The sequence below is a fragment of the Schistocerca gregaria genome, chromosome 5 (genome assembly GCF_023897955.1).
Source record: "Schistocerca gregaria isolate iqSchGreg1 chromosome 5, iqSchGreg1.2, whole genome shotgun sequence".
Lineage (NCBI taxonomy): Eukaryota > Metazoa > Arthropoda > Insecta > Orthoptera > Acrididae > Schistocerca > Schistocerca gregaria.
Window position 1 is genome coordinate 525,076,608 of NC_064924.1, and position 26,727 is coordinate 525,103,334.

General features: G+C 36.0%; 1 protein-coding gene across 3 annotated transcripts in view; it reads right to left on the reverse strand.

Annotated features, from left to right (window-relative positions):
• The window catches only part of LOC126272286 (very long-chain-fatty-acid--CoA ligase bubblegum), a 174,211-nt gene that overhangs the window by 18,304 nt on the left and 129,180 nt on the right, over window positions 1-26,727 (reverse strand). For all 3 annotated transcript variants that reach the window (XM_049975045.1, XM_049975043.1, XM_049975046.1), the window contains exons 7-14: window positions 24,772-24,873; window positions 18,816-18,962; window positions 18,534-18,602; window positions 18,268-18,449; window positions 15,926-16,091; window positions 15,647-15,781; window positions 15,396-15,545; window positions 12,743-12,883 (exon numbers count right to left, since the gene is read on the reverse strand). In XM_049975045.1, coding sequence (XP_049831002.1) covers window positions 12,743-12,883; window positions 15,396-15,545; window positions 15,647-15,781; window positions 15,926-16,091; window positions 18,268-18,449; window positions 18,534-18,602; window positions 18,816-18,962; window positions 24,772-24,873 — 1,092 coding nt within the window. The remainder of the gene's footprint in view (window positions 1-12,742; window positions 12,884-15,395; window positions 15,546-15,646; window positions 15,782-15,925; window positions 16,092-18,267; window positions 18,450-18,533; window positions 18,603-18,815; window positions 18,963-24,771; window positions 24,874-26,727) is intronic.

The following is a 26,727-nucleotide window of genomic DNA, read 5'->3' on the forward strand; positions in this document are numbered from 1 at the left end:
ATTTTATAGCCATGAATTTAAAGTCGTATCCTAGCATAATTACAACTTCATGATGTCCATTGTGTAACAAAAAAAATGGCAGTCAACAATCTGTGGCTGAAATAAAGTCTCGGTCGCTTTGTTCACAACAATTGAAACTAACGTTTATGAGCAAACACAAGGCAAAAAAAATCTGTTTCTGCACTAAAAGCAAACTCTGATTTCTCACTATTGCTGGTTACAAAGGAGCAGTGCTAGTTGGCACTCTGTTGCATATTACAAGCAACACAGACAGATTTCAAATAATAAAAAAAAAAGAATGATAAGAAGAAGAAGAATCGCAAATGAAAGAGTCAATATGGTAATAAAAATGACATTACAAAGTATTAGAAGAAATGTGTAAATCAATTAATTGAATAAAAATAATAATTAAATTCCTTTGATTAGGTTCAGAAATAAAATAAATTTGCTACTTTTGACAGGATTTGAAGCTACAACAATCTGCACATCAGGTTAATATGGTGGTTAGTTGTATAGAATTTATAACACCTTACTCTTTCAGAGAAAAGTATTGAGTGATACAGCTTTATATTTCCATCTGATTTATTTCTCTGTCCAAGTTAAGTGTTGTGTGGACCAAAATCACTGAGATACCAGTATTGACAGTAATGAAGATCAATTGTAAGTAGGTCTAATTATGTAGATGTACTGACATGATTATATTACTATTTCACTGGAAAAGTGGTGGTCAGGTGGGGCTTCACTTTTTAAGCTGGAGTATATTATAGAACAAAAACACACTTCATACCAATCTTCTGATCAGGACCCTTCAAAATTTCTGACACAGTCTTGATAGTGCTTCCATGTGTTTTACACCAACCACTGCACTATGCCACTACACTGCTTTAGGCTGTTATATTTATGACTCTGGTCACAGCCTTCAAAAATTCAGCAACGTGCAATTCCATGGGTAGCTTATGTACTGGAGCGGACCAATAATTGTTGTGGTAGTTTCGCAATGGCAAATGGTTCAGACATGACACTGAGCGTGCTGATTGAAGGAAACCAGCTTCAGTTCGTGAAGTGTCAACTATGAAGCAAGTTTAATCAGACTTGTGCAGAGTTGCCACAGAGAACTGATTTCATGTTATTTATTTCTGGTTAGATGTATAAAGTATACCTCTAATTTTAAATGGCATCTGATTAAGGATCACATTGTCAACCAACAAGAAAATGTGTTCCTAATAGACATCAAACTAAATTTGTTTTTGACCAGAGGATTGCAGAAGGCAGTTAGCTTGTTCTGAATGGAGAGTGGCAGATGCAGAAATGATCTAGAACTGACAGACAGATATTTAATTTTCATGCTGTATATCAATTGGTCATGTGTGTCACTAACTGAGACTTTCAATACAGACCCTAGTCATACAATTAGAAAAAATGCACTGTATTGTAAAGGATTTTAAGCAGTAGTACACTTGATGGCCAGATATCCTATAGATCTGCTAAAGGAAACAAAATAATAAACCAACAATATCACTGGTTAGAAAGAGAAGGCTCCTGCTTTACAAGCACAAATCCAAGAATAAAAAACGTGAATGGTTCCAAATTGGTATCCATGAACATTCTGCCATTACCATGTACAAATTCACAGGGACCTTACTTGTGGTATGTCAGGTAAATGTAACCTGGTAAATTTGCAGCAAAATGGGTGCTTTGAAAAAGCTCAGCTGCTTCTTCAGTTATATAAAATACATGTTGTTTACCTCCTAATGATATCATGCCATGCAGAATGTGGCACAATATTCAAACTAGTGTGATGAGCATTCTTGGTAATGTGTTTGATGTCATACTCATTTGCACAATTGAGATTGTGTCAGGGTGTTACCTGAACCCATGTTATTGATATATGTTCTTCTTTACTAAGATCCTCCCTCAAAGAACCTAAATGCAGGTGACATAGCTAAGATGAACTTGACTTAGAAATGCTAGTTAATTGGTAATCATCACGTCAAGAGGTCTTTATTTTTTTGACATTCCTCCCCCCCCCCCCCCTCCCCCCTCTCTCTCTTTCTCTCCCATAACTATTTACTCTCAATACTGCCTTCTTGATCTTCTCAGCTCTTTCCTTTCTTGTATTATCTGGCACTTTATGCCGTCTACTGAAGACAACTTATGATTTTTTGAGTTGTGTGTATACTAAATGAAAAATGCTAGTTTGCTTTTGTTCTTTTATTTTGTTTATGTGTATATTTTTTCCACCATCTCTAAAGAATGAGATTCCGAGACTGAACCTATCAGACTTGGACTCTATCCTGAATTTTTGATTGGTTCAGAAGACTTAACTGCAGTCCAATCTTCTGATTCACCCCTAACATTACTACTGGCAAACAAGTTCTTTTTGCAGCATTGTGTAGCAATAGTAACAATCACACCATCTCCCCCTGTAATCTACATCCTTCCCCATGTACATTGCAATTCTATATCCCACAAGAAAATAACACTAACGTTCCTTCTTCTGACTATTCTGCAATAGTCTCACAATTATCCATTTTGATAATAATATTTTGTATTATGTATTCAGTTCATTGTAACTAGAAAGTACAAATACTCATGAGTAATTAAATTCATTAACAAGATCAAATGAAAAGTAGTTATGAAACATAATATACACAGAATCTGGAACATGATTTAACAAGAGCAAATGAAAAGTAGTTATGAAAGATAATATACACAGAATCTGGAACATGATTTATTTTATCTATGTAATGACACCACCATATGTCACTGTGGGTACTGAATGGCTGATGCAACATTACTGGCTTTTTGTTACTTGACTTTCATTGGAATAATTACTTAAAATAGTTTGCACTGCTCAAGAAATGCTCTTTAATGATCTCAAACTGTCAAATAAATTGGAGCAAGTTTCCGCTAGTTTGTGTGCATCTCACCTTTCCAAAAAATCTAAAGAGTTAATTAATGCATATTATTTGATAGATGAAAACATATGTTAATAGATAAATGGAGGTTTGTTTAGTTCACAACCACAACAAATTAAGGTAAGTCATAACAATTTACCACATTGTATACAACAAATAACTATGCAAAAACTGAAGTGAGCAAATATACTAGGCTAATGTTTTCATAAACTAAAAACTAGAACAGCCTTTGTTGGCTTAGGTTGCTGAAAACACACTATAACATATATTACCTCCTAAGCACAAGTTGCAAAGAGGTTACTTGCTTTTATATCACTTCTACTGTAAGTACACATGTAATTAATATACCGTATGTAATGTGAAATATCAGTGTTCTTTTAAAAGTTGTATCTATCTGATTTTTGGTATCTGAAGTCTAATTTATATGAAGCTGATGACAATGATATAATTATTCTGTAAAATAGTATTTTATTTAAGGTAGTATTCAAAATGTAAGTTTCCATAAAACCACTGCTCTCAAAATTTGACTCTCCTAAGGAGTGTTTGTTTCAGGATTGATGTGTCTTGTTTTAAAGCCCAAATTTTCTGATAACTAAATACATGTTATCTTCTTTCAAAATTTTGTAATTCAAGAAATATTACTGCTCAAAAATGGTGTCATTGTAAGAAACAGTGATTGTCCAAATTTTAGGAAACCTTCTAAATATATCTTATTACTATTTTGTAGCCCTAATTTTTCTGTATCTAAAAACATGTGTCATTATTGGGACAATTTGTTAGTGCTCAGTATTAAAGCCATTTGAAGGTTATTCAGTTAGTAGTTCATCAGAAAACTTAATTTCTGAACATACATACATTTTTTCTTTGTAATTAAATATGTAATTTATCTATATTATACCAATGTAATGTCAGTGAATATTTCACCTGCCTTTTTCTGTGTTTAATCAACACTCAAGCATTGCAACAAAGAGTGAAATTGTTTGACTATATCTAGTAAATTATAATTTTTTATCTGTGGCTTCATTTACTACTTATATATGTGTCTCCTGTAATTTGTAATTTGCCCTGTAACTTTAAATTTTAAATATACATTGACATATGTAATATAACTCAAAAAAGATCAAAGTATGAATGAATAATTAGAAATAGTGAAAAAATTCTAAAAGTATCTTCAGAACAAGAAGGCTTCATCATTAGTACAAAAGTTGTGGGATATATTTTGGTGAAACGTGATTCTTGAATCGTGGCATATAGAAATGATAAATTATGTTGACGAGGAACAAAATATTTTTAGTAATTTCCATTATTCTTATTCCGGAATATGTTATAGTTTTCCTGTAAGTTTAATGCTTACTAAAATATAATCCTTTCAGAGATACATTCTACATTACTGTTACTTCCTCTTGTGCATATCTTGCAGTTATTGTACTGCAGATATAGATCATTATCATCATCAGCCATTCAGCATCCGTTGCTGGATAAAAGCTACTGCTAAACTTTCCCATGCTTTGTGGTCTTCAGCTATACACAACCATGGTATACGTTGTAATACCAGTCCATTAGGTCATTGTGTGTCTTTTCTTATCTCCTGGAATAAGCAAATAATGTTTTTCTACCATATACCAGCCATTTATCTGGTGATAAGCCCATATCTTCCATTTCAGTGTCATTAAGGTATAATGTCTTCCACTTCAGGAATTGCTCCAATACATTTGCTTCTTTGTTATCTCTTTTTGTATTTCCTGACATGCATCTTCATTGCTCACTGAGTGATCCTTAGTTGTACAGTGATTTTCACATTAAAAATTTTAAGAACTCCTGTTGTAGTGTTACCCTAAGTGTGAATGACAAAATGTTATACAATAACCTATAACTGCAACTTACTGAAAAAATACACTTTGGAAAAGACACCAGTAAAATAAGCACATTAAAAATGTAAAAGACATCAGAAAGGCAAAGATTACACTTTGCACCACACTGCACAATGCACTTTGATCAGTTAATCTCATGGTCACCACAGTAGCTCCCCCCACCACCATATGAATACCATTATTAGATATCTGCCTCGTTCATCCACGTATACTCCTCACTTTGTAAGGTGCTGAATTTGATGATTCATTTATTCTGCTTTACTTCCTTATTCTTAATGCAGTAGTTTTGCTATATGATTGTAATTGTTTTCATTGCATTTTTGTACTTTTTCCCATAGAAAATTGTGTACACATTGTGACAACATTACACCAAAGTGTTATATAATCAGAAATAATCACACTTTGTTCAGTGGTATATGATACACCATGAACTACTTGTCCATTTTCTTGTTGTAGTGGTCTTCAGTCTTGAGAGTGGTTTGATGCAGCTCTCCATGCTACCCTATCCTGTACAAGTTTCTTCATCTCCCAGTACCTACTGCAACCTACATCCTTCTGAATCGCTTAGAGTATTCATCTCTTGGACCCCCTCTATAATTTTTACCCTCCACGCTGTCCTCCAACACTAAATTGGTGATCCCTTGATGCCTAAGAACATATCCTACCAGCCAATCCCTTCTTCTAGTCAAGTTGTGACACAAATCCCTCTTCTCCCCAAATCTATTCAATACCTCCTAATTAGTTATGTGATTGACCCATCTAATCTTCAGAATTCTTCCGTAGCACCACATTTCGAAAGCTTCTATTCTCTTCTTGTCCAAACTATTTATCATCCATGTTTCACTTCCATACATGGCTACACTACATACAAATACTTTTAGAAATGACTTCCTGACACTTAAATCTATACTCGATGTTAACAAATTTCTCTTGTTCAGAAACGCTTTCCTTGCCATTGCCAGTCTACATTTTATATCCTCTTTACTTTGACCCATCATCAGTTTCTTTGCTCCCCAAATTGCAAAACTCCTTTTCTACTTTAAGTGCCTCATTTCCTAATCTAATTCCCTCAGCATCACCCGACTTAATTCAACTACATTCCATTATCCTCATTTTGCTTTTGTTGATGTTCATCTTATATTCTCCTCTCAAGACACTGTCCATTCCGTTCAACTGCTCTTCCAAATCCTTTGCTGTCTCTGACAGAATTACAATGTCATTGGCGAACCTCAAAGTTTTTAATTCTTCTCCATAGATTTTAATACCTACTCCAATTCTTCTTTTATTTCCTTTAATGCTTACTCAATACACAGATTGCATAACATCAGGGAGAGGCTGCAACCCTGTCTCACTCCCTTCCCAACATTTGCTTCCCTTTCTTGTTCCCCGACTCATATAACTGCCATCTGATTTCTGTACAAATTGTAAATAGCCTTTCACTCCCTGTATTTTACCCCTGCCACCTTCAGAATTTCAAAGAGAGTATTATAGTCAACATTGTCAAAAACAGTCTCTAAGTCTACAAATGCTAGAAACGTAGGTTTGCCTTTCCTTAATCTATTTTCTAAGATAAGTCGTAGGGTCAGTATGGCCTCACGTGTTCCAACATTTCTACAGAATCCAAACTGATCTCCCCAAGGTCAGCTTCAACCAGTTTCTCCATTCATCTGTAAATAATTCGTGTTAGTATTTTGCAGCCATGACTTGTTAAACTGATAGTTTGGTAATTTTCACATCTGTCAACATCTGCTTTCTTTGGGACTGAAATTATTATATTCTTCTTGAAGTCTGAGGGCATTTTGCTGTCTCGTACATCTTGCTCACCAGATGGTAGAGTTTTGTTGGGAGTGGCTCTCCCAAGGTTGTCAGCAGTCCTAATAGAATGTTGTCTACTCCCGGGGCCTTGTTTCAACTCGGTCTTTCAATGCTCTGTCAAACTCTCGTCATGCAGTATCATATCTCCCATTTCATCTTCATCTACATCCTCTTCCATTTCCATAATATTGTCCTCAAGTACATTGCCCTTGTATAGACCCTCTATATACTCCCTCCACCTTTCTGCTTTCCCTTCTTTGCTTAGAACTGGGTCTCCATCTGAGCTCTTGATATTCATACAAGTGGCACTCTTTTCTCCAAAGGTCTCTTTAATTTTCCTGTAGGCAGTATCTATCTTTCCCCTAGTGAGATAAGCCTCTACATCCTTACATTTGTCCTCTAGCCATCCCTGCTTAGCCATTTTGCACTTCCTGTCGATATCATTTTTGAGACGTTTGTATTCCTTTTTGCCTGCTTCATTTACTGCATTTTTATATTTTCTCCTTTCATCAATTAAATTCAATATTTCTTCTGTTACCCAAGAATTTCTACTAGCCCTCGTCTTTTTACCTACTTGATCCTCTGCTGCCTTCACTACTTCATCCCTCAGAGCTACCCATTCTTCTTCTACTGTATTTCTTTCCCCCATTCCTGTCAATTGTTCCCTTATGCTGTCCCTGAAACTCTCTACAACCTATGGTTTAGTCAGTTTATCCAGGTCCCATCTCCTTAGGTTCCCACCTTTTAGCAGTTTCTTCAGTTTTAATCTGCAGTTCATAACCAATAGATTGTGGTCAGAGTCCACCTCTGACTCTGGAAATGTCTTACGATTTAAAACCTGGTTCCCAAATCTCGGTCTTACCAGTATATAATCTATCTGATACCTTCTAGTATCTCCAGGCTTCTTCCATGTATACAACCTTGTTTCATGATTCTTGAACCAAGTGTTAGCTATGATTAAGTTACGCTCTGTGCAAAATTCTACCAGGTGGCTTCCTCTTTCATTTCTTACCCCCAATCCATATTCACCTACTATGTTTCCTTCTCTCTCTTTTCCTACTATCGAATTTCAGTCATCCATGACTATGAAATTTTCATATCCTTTCACTATCTGAATACTTTCCTTTATCTCATCATACATTTCATCAATTTCTTCATCATCTGCAGAGCTAGTTGGCATATAAACTTGTACTACTGTAGTGAGTGTGGACTTCTTGTCTATCTTGGCCACAATTATGCTTTCACTATGCTGTTTGTAGTAGGTTACCCACACTCGTATATTTTTATTCATTGTTAAACCTACTCCTGCCTTACCCCTATTTGATTTTGTATGTATAACCCTGTATTCACCTGACCAAAAGTCTTGTCCATATTAAGGGCAAATTTAGATATGTTGCTTCCAAAACAGAATTTTCAATGTTGACCTCCTTTGTATAAGATCTTACATCTGCTGGAGGGATTAGCTTTTTTCTCAGTTGGTGCTGTTTTTACTGGAGAATGTCTCCAGTTCTTAACTTGAAACCTAGGTGAATTTTCTGCTTTGCTTGTCTACATTGTTTGTCAGGTAGAACAATATTCTTAAGTTTTGTGAACATAATTTTTTCTGCTCCTGGATTTGATATATGTTATGTGTGGATTGCTATTTCTAGTAGGCAAAAATAAATCTTCTCACATCCAGTGATATATTTTCTTATATAAGTGAATATGAAGACCAATGCTGATTGTGTAAGTGAACTCTATTCGTTCCTTGATTATAATCTATGCAATTATTAGGTCTGAACTTTGTTTCTCCACTTTGAATAGGCACACACTTTCCTTTGATCAGCCAATTTCACAATAAGAATGTTACTGGTTAATTTAAATGTAAGTTCTTTTGCCAAGACAGCTGCATTGAATTGGAGTCGCCTATTTTTCTTTGTTAGTCATAGAACCAAGTGTGTTGATCTAGAAGCGGCTGAAGAAGTTGTAACATCATCTGTGTACATAGTTCTCCATTTCTCACACAGACCCTCATACATTTTCAACACAATCTCTTCACTTGTCAGAAATTTGATGATCTCCTCATTATATTTTTCTCTTTCCAGCTTACATTTTCAACTCGTTGCAGTGCCCATTACCTGAAGCATACAGTTTATGTAGCATATCTGGAAGTCACTGCCAGGTTCTGTTAGCCTTTTCCTAAACTTATCAGACATTCATCAATGCAAATACTTTTGCCTTGAAAGTATTCTCGAAAACTATCAAGTGGTAATTGGGATTATGCCTCTGGTTTATTCTTTTTTTATGGGGAATAAGTCGGAAAGTGTGAATACGTGGAGATGGATGTAATTTACTTAATTGCATTGTTTCAGAAAAACAGGTGGCTCAATTATTTTTCTTTTAACCAGTTACCTTGAATGGAACTTTTTTTTTGCATGTGACTTGAGAATACAGAGAACCAAGTCCAGCTTCATATCAATTGTTACATAAAAAATAATATTTTTAACATTATTTTAATGAGCATCTGCATCTTCTGGTATTTTGCCTGCATAATAATTCATTTTCTTTGTAATGGAGTTGAAACAGAATGCTGCAAGAAATTACTAGACACTTGGAGCTTTGAAGTATTCTGTCCAACGCAACATAGAAATATGGAATCCATTCTGGATCTGAAACTTCTGGTATGTGTATATGCTGTTAGCTAGGTTTCCCCAGTTTCAATCACTAATTATTGCACTGTCAAACCTATTTGTTGCTGTACTGGCAAATATTTGTCTCGGTTTAATCCTAATATGCCTGAAAAGATGAATGAAATAAGTATTAGTGTCAGTGGTGTTGAGAAACAGGTGAAATTGTTAAAACTGAACAAAGCTCCAAGGCGCAATGGAGTCCCTGTCAGATTATATACTGAATTTGCAGCTGAGTTAGCCCTCTTCTAATGGTAATCCATCGTAGGTCCCTCGAACAACAAACCATGCCCAGTTTTTGGAAAAAATCACCGGTCGCACCAATCTACAAGAAGGGTACTTGATCCACAAAACTACCATCCAATATCCTTGACATCAATTAGTTGTAGAATCTTGAATCATTTTCTGAGCTCAAACATAATGAGATATCTTGGACAGAATGGTCTCCTCATTGTCACCCAACATGGATTTCAAAAACATCAATCATGTGAAATGCAACTCACATTGTTGAAAAGTTTTGGATCAAGGCAGTCAGGTAGATTCTGTATTTCTTGATTTCTAAAAAGCATTTGACTCAGTACGACACCTACGCTTATTGCCAAAAGTATGATCATGTGGGGTAACAAGTAAATTTATGACTGGATTGAGGACTTATTGGTAGGGAGGATGGAGAGTCATTCTCAGCTGTAGCAGTAACTTCGGGTGTGCCCCAGAGAAGTGTGTTGGGATCCATGCTGTTCATATTTATATCAGTGATCTTGTATACAATATTAATAGTAACGTCAGGCTTTTTGCGGATGGTGCAGTTACCATGAATGAAGTACTGTCTGAAAGAAGCTGCGTAAATCTTCAGTCAGATCTTAAGTGGTGCAGAGGTTCACAACTTGCTTTAAGTGTTCAGAAATGTAAAATTTTGCACTTCATAAAACAAAACAACATAGTATCCTATGATTGTAACATCACTGAGTCAGTATTGGAATCGGCCAACACATACAAAATATTAGGGTGTAACAATTTGAAGGAATGTGAAATGGAATGATCACATAGATTCATTTGTGGTTAAAGCAGGTAGTAGACTTCATTTTATTGGTGTAATGTTGGGGAAGTGCAATGAGTCTACAAAGAAAATTGCTTAAAAATTACTCATGCAACCAGTTCTAGAATTTTGCTTAATTATTTGGGACCCATCCCATAAATGACTAACAGGGGATGTTGAATGTATACAGGGAAGGGCAGCACAAATGGTCACAGGTTTGTCTGATCCATCCAATCAATCACAGAGATACTGAAGGAACTACTCTTGAAGACTTTTGGAGATAGATAGAAGCTATCCAGAGAAAGTCTATTAGCAAAGTTTCAAGAACCAGCTTTAAGTGTTTACTCTAGGAATATACCACAATCCCCTATGTATCACTCACATGGGAATTGTGAAGATAAGATTAAAATAATAACTCCATGTACAGAGGCAAACAATAATTCTTCCTGTGCACCATATGTCAATGGAACAGGAAGAAACCATAATAACTGTAATAGTGGAATGGACACACTACCATGCACCTCACAGTTGTTTGCAGAGTATAGATGTAGATTGTTTGCACTTCTTGATCATCAGCTGAGTCACTGTAATTATTTTCTTATGTCTACTGGAGCTACAAATTACAAACTAAAACTGCTTACTTGCATTTCACAAAGACACATAGAGTGCGAAGTATTGACACAACTTGAGTACTACTATGAAGACTGTTGGTAAGGCAATTAGCTACAAAAAAACTATATCTCTCTCTAAGTACTGTGATGGCTGCAACTGTCACTGCATCTTAATAAATAGAAATTTGGAAACCATCATTGTATGCATATTGCTTGAATGAAGTCTCATAATCCAGATTTGTGACTTCCCGCTTGACAAAGATTACCAATAATAGCTTTCTGCAGTTCGTATCCTACTTATACATTAAAATTTCCCATTGACCTCTTTTAGTGGGGATTTGTTGTCATTTATAATCTTCTGTAGGTAGTCATTCAGATAATATTTTCTTCACTGATAAGTGAGCATGTGGGTGCAGGAACTTGAATGATTTCCATGCAGTGACATTTGTTTATTTTTACAAGTCTTACTGTTCTGCCTGACGATTCTTCAATACCTGCAATACAGTTTTTAATTTTCATGTTCGCAATAAAGCTCATGTCTTAAATTCATACCTGCCCTGCCATTCTGTAATACAGTATACGTCTTGATTTTAATTGTGTTTGCTCTTCAGTGTTTCCCCTAACCAGCTGACCTTACTTAATTCTTCTCCTAACTCCACTAACCTGTCTGCATGTTCAAGAGTTCTGTAATTGTCCTTAAATGGGAAGTACTAGATGCAGCAGAGCTAAGGCCCATTTTATTATGTATTAGTCGAGATGTGGGTACAAAAGATGCTGGGCATGTTCTATGGCCAGAAGCCATTGTCTGAGCTTCTTCAGTTCATTACTCTGAATACTCTTTCTCTTGGGCTACAAACTGACAATCAACAACATGCACATATAAGTTGGGACTCTGACAACCATACCTATGATATACCAGCCTGTCATGGTCTAAAGAGTTTGGTGAGACATGTATATAGTGCTAAACGTTGCCATGCTCATTGCAGTTTAGGCCCTGGCCTGGGTGCTTCTGAATTTTGAAGCCTGGGATTAATTTGCATATAGATTAAGAGCCAACAGAGCTTATCAGAGGATATTGTCATCTGATAGTCTGGCTGTCTTTGTGCCACGTGTAATATATTTAGTCCAAAAGGTAGCAGACTGACTCAGCATACTGTCAGTGCAGTGTGCGCTGACCAGCAGCCCATCAATATTTGTGCCTCATGAGTTAGTCCATTGACATTTCTATCTTATGGGCACTAAAAGCTACACAGGGTGAATGACTGGACTGAAAATTTGGATCTGCTTTTGTTGGTTCATTGATGTACAGTTTTGATCCCTGCAAACAATTCTTAATGTTCATCCTTTCTGCTGTAGGGAACAATATCACTTACTAAATATTTTCTCTATCCTGATATAAAAATAACTATTTTATGTATATCAGAATATACACATATATTAAAAACAAAGATTCCAAGACTTACCAAGCAGGAAAGCGCCGGCAGACAGGCACATGAACAAAACACACAAACACACACACAGAATTACGAGCTTTCACAACTGGCAGTTGCTTCGTCAGGAAGGAAGGAAGGAGAGGGAAAAATGAAAGGATGTGGGTTTTAAAACCCACATCCTTTCATTTTTCCCTCTCCTTCCTTCCTTCCTGACGAAGCAACTGCCAGTTGCGAAAGCTCATAATTCTGTGTGTGTGTTTGTGTGTTTTGTTCATGTGCCTGTCTGCCGGCGCTTTCCTGCTTGGTAAGTCTTGGAATCTTTGTTTTTAATATATTTTTCCCATGTGGAAGTTTCTTTCTGTTTTATTTACATCATCAGAATATACACATACCTTCATAGTAATTAATACACTCAGAAATTTTCTTCTCTCTCCAATGATAACAGCATGACTAATGCAAGGAAGTTCTGTTTTGAGTGTCTGTTCAAGCAGCACTGGAGGCACATTTTCTCCACCTGCAGTGATGATAAGTTCCTGCAAGGAAAAGAAAATCCAGGTTTTTGCATCATCAGATTCCTATAAATTCAAAGTGCATAATGAAAAGTATTCTCACAACCAAAAAGAAAAATCCATCACATAATCTTTTCTTTAATCTCAAGATTTGTAACACAAATGTACTGTGTGAAAAGTAAGTCAAAAGTTAACCAGAGAATAAAACAGAATCTTTCCTTGTGGGTAACTAAATTTTATGCCATTTAGTAGAAGAAATAGCCACCTCTGTAGCCCAGTGATCAGCCTGTCTGACTGCTGTGCGGATAGGCCAGGTTTGATTTCGAGACTGCTAAGAACTATTCCTTGATGGTAGGGCTGAAACAGGGTGCACTCAGTCTCGTGATGCCAACTGAGGAGCTACTTGAGTGAGAAGTACCAGCTGGGAGGTCTGGGAAATATCCACCAGCTGGGAGAGCAGTGTGCTGACCCCATACTCCTCCATCCCACATCCAAATGATGCCATTAGCAGAGTATGATACAGTACTGTTTGGCCCAGTGGGGATTGTAAATTGAGCTTCACCTCCAATTTGAAGTAGTAAAAGAAGTTACTTTTTTCAGTTGTTCATTTTATTTCTGTTACATAAAATTTAATCTGATCTCCACTTTCCTCATCCTGTTTAATGATTTTCCTTGGTTTCCCTAAATTACTTAAGGTAAATGCTGCATTAAGGCTACTGTCCCATCCTTGTCAAACTAGGCCTATAGGTAAATGCCTCCCTAAATTACTTCAGGTAAATGCTACAAAAGTTCCTACAGTAAGGCCACTGTCCCATCCTTGTCAAACTAGGCCTATAGGCAAATGCCTGTGGATGTGAATCATGTTATTTTCATTCTTCTTCAACTGTAATACCACAACATGTCCCGTACCTTTGTAAATGTGATGTACAGATGAATACCATTACTACTGCTACTACTACTACTACATACTGAATATAAATGAAGGGCAGTAACTTATTTTCACTGCTGGTCTGCCATTTCAGTCATCAGTATTATTATTTTGATTTTGTTAGGAGTTAACATTTTACTAAAAATAAAACCAATAGAAAGTGCAAACAACTTGAAATGAATGTTTTATGAGGTTACATCACAGATACAGAAATACATATACATACTCCCCCAGTTCATTTGGCATGTACAGGTTTTGAGACAACAAACTGAAATATAGTGGTACTTGGAACATTGATCAATATGTAAGGTAAAAAAAGTATGGAGACAGATTAGTTAGTATGCATTTACTGTGAATCTTTTATTTTGAGTACACACGATATGTGCATGCCAGGGAGAAATGCAGATATGAGAGAGCAAAGGAGTAATGAGTCTAAATTAAATAGACAGACTATCTTTAAAGAACACAGCTCGGAAATAGTGATGTGAATGAAAGGAATTTATCCAACTAAGACACTAAAGATAGAATCACAGTGCTTGTAATTGCTAAAGTACAGACATGAAAATCAGCATTGGCAGCACATATTCATATGCAGTCATATTTTTCTTCTTTGAGTAAATATTTTACCAATTTCAACTCCATTATTTTACAAGATAAATTTATGACAACAAGGAAAAAAACAAACCCCAGTAATTTATTAAAAAACATTAGGTTGATGAGTTTTTTTATCATTTGTTGAATACTCAACAAAGTCATAGGTCAATAAGTTCCATCTTGTAACACTCACACAATGGAATTATGGCAGCTGGAAGTTTGAAAGGATACAATCAGCCAATCATGCCAATGAAAATTCATGAATCACACCTTTTCCTTCTCATCAGCAGCTTTCCTTCTTTCATTTTCCAGTTTATATTCTGTATTTTCATGGCAGAGCCTCTCATTGATATTTTCTGCCATTTCATTTCCTATCCCTATTCTCTTTTTTTTTTCATTGTCAACTATCTTCTGAGTTAAGCTCTTATCTTTGATCCACCCATTCCAGCAGCCCAGTATTATCACTTTATTAGCACGTTGTTCCATTCTGCTCCTTCGCATCACCACCTACTTCTTCTAAGCCAGGCTTAGTTATGTTTCTGCTTTCCTCCAGCACTTTTATGTGTTACCCCCAGTTTCATATATTTCCTAAGGAAGCAGCCTCAAAATCCCCAATATTAAGATTCAGCATTCTTCCTTCATTTTAATAAGTATGTGAAATATATGTCTGTCTTTACTACACCAGTTTCAGTAAATTTTGTCCCACGATGCTCCCATTATTCATTCTGATTTAGACAGGAAATACTTGTTTATGTATGAGACATTTCACTTACAGGAACAGAAGCAGTCCTAGTATGCAGTTTGAAGAAGTAATCGGATTAAATGCCAACAAATACATTCATGGAACATGACGTTGTTTATAACACACTCATACAAAAGCAGTGAAGATGTTATACAAACACCTTATCAACCTTTTCTCCCAAGCTATGATTTACTACAAAGATGTATCTGTAAGCAACAATAGTCTATCAAGCTCTCATATATTAATAAATTAAAATAAAATCCATTAATTACCTTGAGACGTCCTGTAATATAAACAAATCCACTTTCATCAATGGTTCCCAAATCACCAGAATGTAGCCAACCTTCTTCATCGATAGCTTCACTGGTCTTTTCTGGATCAGATAGGTACCCCATACACACATGCCGTCCCCACAAGCATATCTGCAAACGTGAAACGATTTCATCAGTGTGTTGTCCAATACAATCGTATTTTTAATTTTTTTCTGGGTGACAATTATGAAATTTTCACTGAGTTACATTACCTCCCCCTCTCCTTCCTCATCTTCATTATGCAATTTGGTTTCCAGACCAGGTAGTGCTTTTCCAACACTTTCTAGGCGGAAATTCCTACTCATAGCCAAAGTATGAGGGCCTGAGCACTCTGACATGCCAAAAACCTTGATTGATGAAAATGAATAGAGTTATTAAATGCAGTTATGGAGATGTTTATCCATCTTGCATGCATAACTTATGTCTTTGATTCAGTTATCTTTCTCTTTTCTGTTACACTAGCTGCTATTAGGTATTTTGAAAATACTTACCTCCATCACAGGTATGTCAAGGCTCATCAAATATTTCTTAACATCATTGGAAAGTGGTGCAGCTGCTGAAAAGAAATTCTGGCATCTGTCAAATCCCAGAAGACGTTTCACTTTCTTAAACACAAGCATGCTGGCCATCATATACCAGATTGAGTTATAGTGAACCCTGCAAGGATGAAACTTATTGGAAAAACATGTTTATCTCTAGTATAGTGTCTTAAAAATCAGTGTTAAACTAAAAGCTGTGCACTATTTATGATAAATATTTTGCAGAGCTGATGGTGTCAGTCACAAGTAGTACAGTTAGTGGATGCTGTCCTGAATTGTCCAGAGTTTGTGGTCATTTGTGCTTGAGGTGTGCTTGCTTGTTTGTATGAATGGCATGTGTCTCTGTTTCTCTTTTGCTGATGAAGGCTGTGTCCAAAAGCTTTGCATAAGTGTCTTTTAATTGTGCTTGTCTGCAACTTAGTGTCTTCTTTACGGTTAGTAGCAATCTATCTTATCCTACATATTTGAGTACAGTTTCATAGATTTAACACTCGTCACTGAAGATAAATGAATGTATATTCTAATGAAATATTGTGATTATAGTAAAATTGACAGAAACAACAAATAGTACAACTGTAAAGCTAAGTTTATGTACATACGGTATAACAATGTATCACAGTGGGCAAGAAGAAAAGACAAGATCAGGGTAATTTCTCTAAATGAAGACAAACTGTAGGAAATAATCCCTGAGGATGCAAATATAAGCTATATGGCTAGAAATGCATGGAGTGTATACTACAAGGTATCTATTAATTCATCATGCCTGTAAAGTACAACACAGTCCACACCATGTTGTGATAAGAACACTGTTATAAAAGGAGTTCGAAGTGGCCTCCACAGGAGTCTGCTGCAGTGACAGAAGCAAACATTCAAATATGCAATCCTGCAACCAAATGGTGTCACAGACAGTATGAATGCATTGTTCCATTGTCTGCATATCTGGAAGGGACTCCACATAGGTGATCTTTTTCAGGTACCCCAAAGAGAGAACTCTAAAAGATTGAGGTCCAGTGACTTGATACACCATGTGACCAGACTAGCTATTACAGTTACCTGGAGATCCTTTCCCCATACATTCTGAGCAGAAAAGTTTTATTTTAAACCATTTTTCTATAAAGAAGTGTATTTCTTGAGACATTCTTGTGTAAAAATAAAAATGAGATGTTCATTTGTTAAGCAGTTACACTAATTTCAAATATGGTTAAATACTGGCAATTCAGAAATGTGTCATGCTTTATTTTATTATTTTCAAGAATTCTTCTATGAAGCTAGAACAGTTATAGAGAAAACAGCTTCAGTGTTGTTTTAAGCATGTTTCTATTTCCTGTCATACACTTTATTTCACTAGACATATTATGAGTGAATATCGTGTTGAGGGGAATTATGGCTGCCCTGCTTTCTTTGCCATATGAAGAAATAAGCCTTTTGACACAGTGGGACATATTGTGAAAAAGGAACATATCCTCATGGCTGTGTATGCCCACACTTTCACCTGCCTCAGCACTGTTGTTCAGGACTGTCTGGAATGTCAAAAGCACATGTCTTGAGCAAAAGAATAAATTAATAACTGTGAAATATGGCTAGGTGAATGGCATGTGTTTAAGTTTGAAGGTATCAGTGCACTATGTGTAGCACCTTTTGAAGACTGTGTAGAAAGGGAGACCAAAATAATCAGAACCAATGATTTTCTTGTAGTGACTAGAGTGGTGCAGGACCTATTACTGGTGGCAATATGTGACATTTGCATCCCTCAGAGAGATATGCACTTGAATGCAGAAAGGAACAAGACACAACACTATGGCTTGGGGTATACCCTCTTCCCACTGTATTACATTACACTTGCAAACTTAATAGTGAGAGTGGGACAAACTGCTCAGTTGTGATGGTTTTATGAGGAGGAAACAGATATCATCCTGACATTTCACTTGAATATGATGGAGTGAATTTCATTGAAATGAGTTCCTTGCAATGCTGTCAAGTTTGCTTGTCATGTTACAGTTTTGTGTGCCTCACGGTTTGTACTCTTTTAGCTGAATGGGACATATCAATGAACTTCGTGAGTAATGGTGATGCAGTATAACCATTATTTACTGTACACCAATATCCCTTCGCAGATACAAACTATTTCTCCTGAGATCCAATATTGTCACTGTTATGTTAATACCATTTTATTACCTGTATGAGCTAAATATACTGTAAAATTTTTCATTTTTTCTGTAAATCACTTGGCAAGTGTAAGTATAAAAGCAAGAGTCTTTTAAAAATACACCATTAGCAGAACAAGAAGCATTTACCCATTCATTAAGTCAAGATTGTGCTGTATTCCTTGGCTCTTGGCCCATGATGCTATTGTTTTCCTTATTCCAGTTGTCTCTGCTCCAACTTTAGTCATCTGCTCACTAATTTTTTCCCAGACTCGAGGCACGCCCACAAATTGTGTGGGCCGAACTTCTTTCAGAGTTTGTATCAGACTCCCCTACAGACAAAGAAATAAATTAAGAAAATAGAATTTGTTTCAGGCTATATAAACAGCAAATAGGAAAGCCTTTGCAATACCTACCTTGAGAGCATCTTTATCTGCAAAATAAACTGCAACTGCATATGACATGCTGACGTAAATATCCACAATCTGCAACAAAAAAGGATCAGACTTCCAAACTTTGTGTTCACAATGAGAATGAGTGCATGTCTCATTCATTCATTCTGTCATTTATTCACATGTTCTGAAAATCCCATCATTCTGGGGAAACTTCAGGGATCTTCTACAACTCTACTCACTTCACCTATACTCTTGAAATAAATAGCAATTGCAGTAACTTACACAGTAAAGCAATAAATTTACCTGTGCTGCAATGTGGCTGAGAGGCAGATAGCTGACCAAAGAGTCTTCACCGTTAGCCAGATCCAGTCTAGAACCTGTGCAATGTGCTGTCCATGTCAAATTGTCATGACTGAGCATCACTCCTTTTGGATTTCCCACGGTTCCTGACTGATGATAAGAAACATTTTTTATTAATTTATGAGAAGATAGTGGTGTCACTTAACTTTTATGACATATGAATGAAAAAAAAATAATTGTACTAATTTAAACATAAAATAATTGAGAGTATTTTCTTATAAAACAGTCTCCTAAATTTATTTTTATAGAATATTCATTCATGCAACATGTTGTGTAGATAGGATCCTTGAACAGAACTTCCAAAGGTATAGAATGAGTCCAGATACATATGTGCATAGATGCTGAACCAGCTTTTATTAAATATCCAATATAGACTAGAGAACAACATGATAAAATTAATATAAATGGTGCTGTTTGTTAGTTGTTTTGAATAGTTGTTGTGGATTTATACTATTACTACTACTACTTATTGTCCACAGTTCATGGCTAGGGGTTATAATTGCTGCCTCTAGATCGCAGAGTCCTGAGTTCCATTTCCTGGCCAGGTTTGAGACTTTCTTAACTTGAGAATTGGGTGTTTGTTTTATCCTAATCATGTCCTTCCTTATTCATTGACTCACAAGTTGCTGAAGTCATGTCATATAGAAAGACTTGCATCAGGCAGCTGAACAACCTCAGGTCTCTTGGCTAATAATACCTTATAATCATTTCATTTTACTACTTTTTAATATATTTATGACTACACTTACAATTCTCTTAAGTATAGCATTACTTAATAATTGTACTTTTAGATGCCTGTCAAGTATGTTACTAAAGATACCTATTTCTTATGCCAGTAGGTAATTTTTATTAATTTGAATTGAACTGGATGGAGGAATGCAATGGCCACCAACTAGGAGTTTCATTTATAGTTTAAACTTTGAAAGTTATTGTAGTTTGTATCCATCAAACTCAGACTGAGTGAAGTGATGCAGTGGTTAGCACAGTGGACTCGTATTTTGGAGGAAAATAGTTCAAATCCACTTTCAGCCATCCTGATTTAGGTTGTACGTGATTACCCCAAATTGCTCTGTAGAAATGCTGGGATGGTGTCTTTGAAAGGACATGGCCAGTTTCCTTCCCCATCCTTGAAACAATCAGAGCTTGTCCTTCACCTCTAATAATCATGATTTCGACAGGATATTAAACTCTAATCTTCCTCCTTTTCCTCCAAACTCAAAAATCACTTCTTGTGTTTCAACCTCCACTAATTTCAAGTTGCCGCCGCTCATACCTCACCTGTCTTTCAACAACTTCTTTGCCTCTGTACTTCCGCCTCGACTGACATCTCTGCCCAAACTCTTTGTCTTTACAAATGTCTGCTTGTGTCTGTGTATGTGCGGTTGGACATGTGCCTGTAAGAACTCCAGAGATGGGAACTTGTCCTTCAGTATGTCCTCTCTTCTCGATATCCGCCAGGCCTCAACCTCCGCTAATTTCAAGTTGCCGCGTGTGTTTGTGTGTGTGTGTGCGAGTGTATACCTATCCTTTTTTCCCCCTAAGGTAAGTCTTTCCGCTCCCGGGATTGGAATTACTCCTTACCCTCTCCCTTAAAACCCACATCCTTTCATCTTTCCCTCTCCTTCCCTCTTTCCTGATGAAGCAACCATTGCTTGCGAAAACTTGAATTTTGTTTGTGTGTTTGTGTTTGTTTGTGTGTCTATCAACATGCCAACACTTTCATTTGGTAAGTTACATCATCTTTGCAAATTCATCAATGGAGTAGAAGGAATTGGCCACCAATAAATCCTTTAGGCTTCTCTTAAACTGATTTTCATTGGTTGTTAAGCTTTTTATGGCTGCTGGCAAGTTATTGAAAATGTGTGTTCCTGAATAATGTACACCTTTTTGTACAAGAGTAAGTGACTTTAAATCCTTGTGAAGATTATTCTTATTTATAGTATTGATTCCTTGAATTGAGCTGTTGGTTTGAAAAAGTAACAAATTTTTAATGACAAATTTCATTACAGAATAAATATATTGGGAAACAGTAGTTAGTATCCCTAGTTCCCTAAACAGGCTTCTGCAGGATGTTCTTGAGTTCACACCACATATAACTCTTATTGCACGTTTTTGTGCCCAGAAAACTTTAGCTTGGCTTGATGAATTACCCCAAACAATAATCTTGTTTGACATTATGGAATGAAAGTAATCATAGTGTGCCAACTTTTTCATTTCTATACATCCCCTGCGTCTGACACAATTTGCAGTGCAAATAGAGATTTGTTAAGACACTTCAGTAGTTCTGTGGTGTGCTCCTCCTAGTTGAATTTATTATCAAGCTGTAATCCCAAGAATTTAACACTGTCCACTTCTTCTGTCTGCTTGTCATCATATGTTAGGCATATACTCGTGGGACACCCCTTATAAATTCTGAACTTCATGTAGTGAGTTTTTTCAAAGTTTAGTGCCAAAGCATTGGCTAGGAACCAATGATTAAGTCCACAAATATTTTATTAGCCAATCTTTCTGAGACTACACTTTATTTGCTATTTATTGTAATGTTTGTGTTATTGGCAAATAAAACAAACTTGGCACCTGATAATGTTACTGATGGAAGGTCATTGATATACACATGAAAACGTAAGGGCCCTAAGATGGAACCTTGTAGGACCCCATATGTAATTAGTTCCCAGTTGGATGATGCCTGATGGCTTAATACATGTCTCTTTCTTAATAAAACCATTTGTTTGCTGCCAGGGATATAAAATTTGAACCATTTTGCAGCGTTTCCTGTTACACCACAATATTCTTATTTACTTAAAAGGATATTGTGATTTACACAGTCAATGCCTTTCACAGATTAGAAAATGTACCAGTTGTCAGCAATTTTTTGTCTAATGAATTAAGTACATTTTCACTGTAAGTGTAGATAGCCTTCTCAATATCAGAACCCTTTAGAAATCCAAACTGTGATTTGACAGTATGTTATTTGTGATAAAATGCTTATAAAGCCAATTGTACATTACCTTTTCTAAAATTTTTGACAATGCTGGCAAAAGTGAAACGGGACAGAAATTTGATGCTGTTTCTTTATCTCCCTTCTTAAACAGTGACTTAACTTCAGCATATTTCAACAATTCAGGAAATATTCCACTCTCTCTATTCTCAGCTTACACTCTTTTGAATAGAGCACAGAAATAAAAATCCTTTGCATTTGTTACCACACACAAAAAGGGAAATACACTGATAAGTATTCAGATTTAGTGACGATTTCACATTGGTGCCATTTGTGCCAAAGATGTAATTTTGCTGTCATCAATGCATATACTCAATAAAATTGGTAAAGAAACAGGTACTTTGAAGATGCCAGAGATTACTATGTTCTGTAACTCAACAAAGAATGCTGTGAATGTGGTTTATGAAATGTGTTCATAATATAATGTTGAAAAGCAAACAACATGCTGGTCATTGCACACATTTTACACCATTTCGAACATTGCTGGTAAAAATGCATTTGTAGCATACAAAGCAAACACAGGACTGGATATTTCAAGAAAGCTATTTCTCAAACAACTGTGTTTGGAACCACACAGTGCACAGAGAGCTATCCAGAACCATCTCCCGAGGAACATCCACCAGCTGGCAGCACATCTATCTGGAATTACCATTGAGAAGGGAATAACAAGTGAGAATTACTTTTTATGAGATCATACTGTGCGCTAAATTGTATAATACTATGTGTGACAATCCTAAATTCATAACATGTAAGGATGTGAACGTTTAGAAATCCAAGAAAATGGTTTTAACTGTTCAAGTATGTTTTATAACTGAACAATTTGATTTTCAGAGGGATATGACCTCATTCTTAAAGAAATGTATGGTAAATTTAAATACTAATAAACAATATAACAAGTATATTTGACACTGGTGTTGAAAATTTTTGTCTTGCTTGTTCTGGAACGTAAATGAAACATTAGGACTGTCAGACCCATCCCATCTCTTTTCTTTACTTCATGTGTTTATTTTGCCCATTCATCTAAGGTTAAAGAAACTAGAAATACGAAACAATCAAGTGCTGCTAATTATAGTGTTTGGAATTTTACCTTAGTTACACCTGTTTAATGAAATATTTGTCTGCAGAGTAGCCTTGAAGGGGTTGATTGAGTAACTAATGAGGAGTTACTGAATCACATTGGGGAAAATTGAAATTTATGGCATTACTAGAATAAAAGAAGGGATTTGTTGGTAAGACATATCCAGAGGCATCAATAAATCATCGATTTAATAAGGGAGGGAAGTGTGGGAGGTAAAAATTATAGAGGGAGACCAAGGGATGAATACAGTAAGGAGGTTGAAATGGATGTGGGTTGCACTAGTTATACATAGATGTAGAGGCTTGCATATGATAGACCAGCATAGAGAACTTCATCTAACCAGGATTCAAACTGAAGAGCTCAATGACAACAACATGAATTAATAATTAACTCAACTTTATCAGCTGTTTCTATTTGTTAATTTTTAACTTCACTTCCTTTGATGATTAGATTAACAACACCAACAGCAGTGAATCGTCATACAAATTCATATCAAAATTAACTGACAAATGTAGGTTCTGATAGAAGATCTATTTGTATCATGCAGATGTTTGATTTCAGCTTCACATTGTGTGAGTGAGATGGAAGGATAGACAGACATGTGGCACCTGCATACCTGAAGGACTGTTACTATCATGTGTTTTGTCTAGAAAAGTTAACAGCTTTCTTCCTAGAGACCAACCACTGCCACTATCAATTTACATTTGTGGTTGTAATGTCATGTGGTGGATGATATTGGAAGACTTTTGCTCCAAATATTTGGTGATATCAGCCCCTGCCCATAAAGCATCGTCATTGTAAGAGATGAAGGCTCACTTCACTTGGAGGGTAGCGATTTGCTTTATTAGCACTGATATCTGCACTTACATGGTAACAGTGGCCTTTTGCAGAAACAGCAGCTATACCTGTAAAAGGATTCACTTCTATAATATATTCTGCTGTCTTTGCTATGGTTTAAAATAATTTTCTGTGAATTATGCAGCCAGATGTTTTTCAAGATGTGACTGATTATTTCATTATCTACAAGTACTTAAACAGCTGCAGCTACACACAACTACTTAAAAAAACATAGAACACTGAAAATACTCATAACATACATTAACTGTTTGATGCAGTGATATTTTTTGAATAGGGAGACTCAAAATAACACACAGAGCATTAACTTTAAATTACTTCAGTAGCCTATAACATCTGTTAAACTGGTATATTGTATTTGTACCTGCATATGTTATTTGTAAGCATAATGAAAGTAGTAACAAAGTCACTATTTCAAAAGAAAAATGTTGCTATTTTCCTCACATTTGTGGTAAATAGCTGACTTTTTAATATGGTTTGCATGATATTTATATCAGAGTTCTGTCAAAAAAAAAAAAAAAAAAAAAAAAAAAAAAAAAAAAAAAAAAAAGTAACAGTTTGCTACATGCAGGAAGATTAACGGCACATTTTTTAATATTTAATTGAGGCCCATGAGGGAACAGATGTATTTTTTTTGTTGTATAATGTTTCAGAGCAGTTTAAACTTCCTTAAAACTATATGGATTTTGCCATAATTTGAATTATTTGATAACCAGTGTTTGTTGTTCACAAATAATTAGAAGCCTAGTCTCCCTTGTTACATAGCACCAGAGTCCCAATCGCCTTAATTAGTTGCCTCTTTATTAAGAACATTCTGTTGCTTGTGTTTTTGCTATCTAATATACAATTTGTTCACAGGTGTACTGGATTTTTTTTTAAAATCTGAGGGTTGCATAACAGGCAGAATGTATTTGGTCAGTAATTCTTTCAAGAATAAGACATAAGTGATGAATTATAATTACACTTACCGTGTATATCAAGGTACAGCATTCATTAACAGCCAAAGTCGATAAAATTTTATCTAACTCAACATCATCTTCTGCATTGCCTAGTGTAATAACATCATCCCACTGAAAAGAAATATAACATTTGCTTATAAACATAAATGAGAGATGAACTGGTTAAATGTCACATTTATGATTATAAAAATGAGCCTGTTGTAGCATTTTATTTTGTTACGATATAAAGGATGTATGGGGATAGTGAGAACTGAGAGAACTTCACAGCTTGGTATAGATATAGTAGTTGTTTTTATTGTGTTTTTGTATGTTGTACAATTGAATTCAAGTGTTAACTTGATATTTATTTCTGCTACTTTTATATAATGGTAAGAAGGAGATTTATTAAGCATGTTTTAAATTGTAAGACTTTTCCAGGGGCAGATGTGGACTCTGACCACAATCTATTGGTTATGAACTGTAGATTAAAACTGAAGAAACTGCAAAAAGGTGGGAACCTAAGGAGATGGGACCTGGATAAACTGACTAAACCATAGGTTGTAGAGAGTTTCAGGGACAGCATAAGGGAACAATTGACAGGAATGGGGGAAAGAAATACAGCAGAAGAAGAATGGGTAGCTCTGAGGGACGAAGTAGTGAAGGCAGCAGAGGATCAAGTAGGTAAAAAGACGAGGGTTAGTAGAAATTCTTGGGTAACAGAAGAAATATTGAATTTAATTGATGAAAGGAGAAAATATAAAAATGCAGCAAATGAAGCAGGCAAAAAGGAATACAAACGTCTCAAAAATGAGATCGGCAGGAAGTGCAAAATGGCTAAGCAGGGATGGCTAGAGGACAAATGTAAGGATGTAGAGGCTTATCTCACTAGGGGTAAGATAGATACTGCCTACAGGAAAATTAAAGAGACCTTTGGAGAAAAGAGAGCCACTTGTATGAATATCAAGAGTTCAGATGGAGACCCAGTTCTAAGCAAAGAAGGGAAAGCACAAAGGTGGAGGGGGTATATAGAGGGTCTATACAAGGGCAATGTACTTGAGGACAATATTATGGAAATGGAAGAGAATGTAGATGAAGATGAAATGGGAGATACGATACTGCGTGAAGAGTTTGACAGAGCACTGAAAGACCTGAATCGAAACAAGGCCCCGGGAGTAGACAACATTTCATTAGAACTACTGACAGCCTTGGGAGAGCCAGTCCTGACAAAACTGTACCATCTGGTGAGCAAGATATATGAGACAGGAGAAATACCCTCAGACTTCAAGAAGAATATAATAATTCCAATCCCAAAGAGAGCAGGTGTTGACAGATGTGAAAATTACCGAGCTATCAGTTTAATAAGTCACGGCTGCAAAATACTAACACGAATTCTTTACAGATGAATGGAAAAACTAGTAGAAGCCGACCTTGGGGAAGATTAGTTATGATTCCGTAGAAATATTGGAACACGTAAGGCAATACTGATCCTACGACTTATCTTGGAAGCTAGATTAAGGAAAGGCAAACCTACGATCCTAGCATTTGTAGACTTAGAGAAAGCTTTCGACAACGTTGATTGGAATACTCTCTTTCAAATTTTGAAGGTGGCAGGGGTAAAATACAGGGAGCGAGAAGCTATTTACAGTTTGTACAGAAACCAGATGGCAGTTATAAGACTCGAGGGACATGAAAGGGAAGCAGTGGTTGGGAAGGGAGTGAGACAGGGTTGTAGCCTCTCCCCGATGTTGTTCAATCTGTATACTGAACAAGCAGTAAAGGAAACAAAAGATAAATTTGGAGTAGGTATTAAAATCCATGGAGAAGAAATAAAAACTTTAAGGTACGCCGATGACATTGTAATTCTGTCAGAGACAGCAAAGGACTTGGAAGAGCAGTTGAACGGAATGGATAGTGTCTTGAAAGGAGGATAAAGATGAACATCAACAAAAGCAAAACAAGGATAATGGAATGTAGTCAAATTAAGTC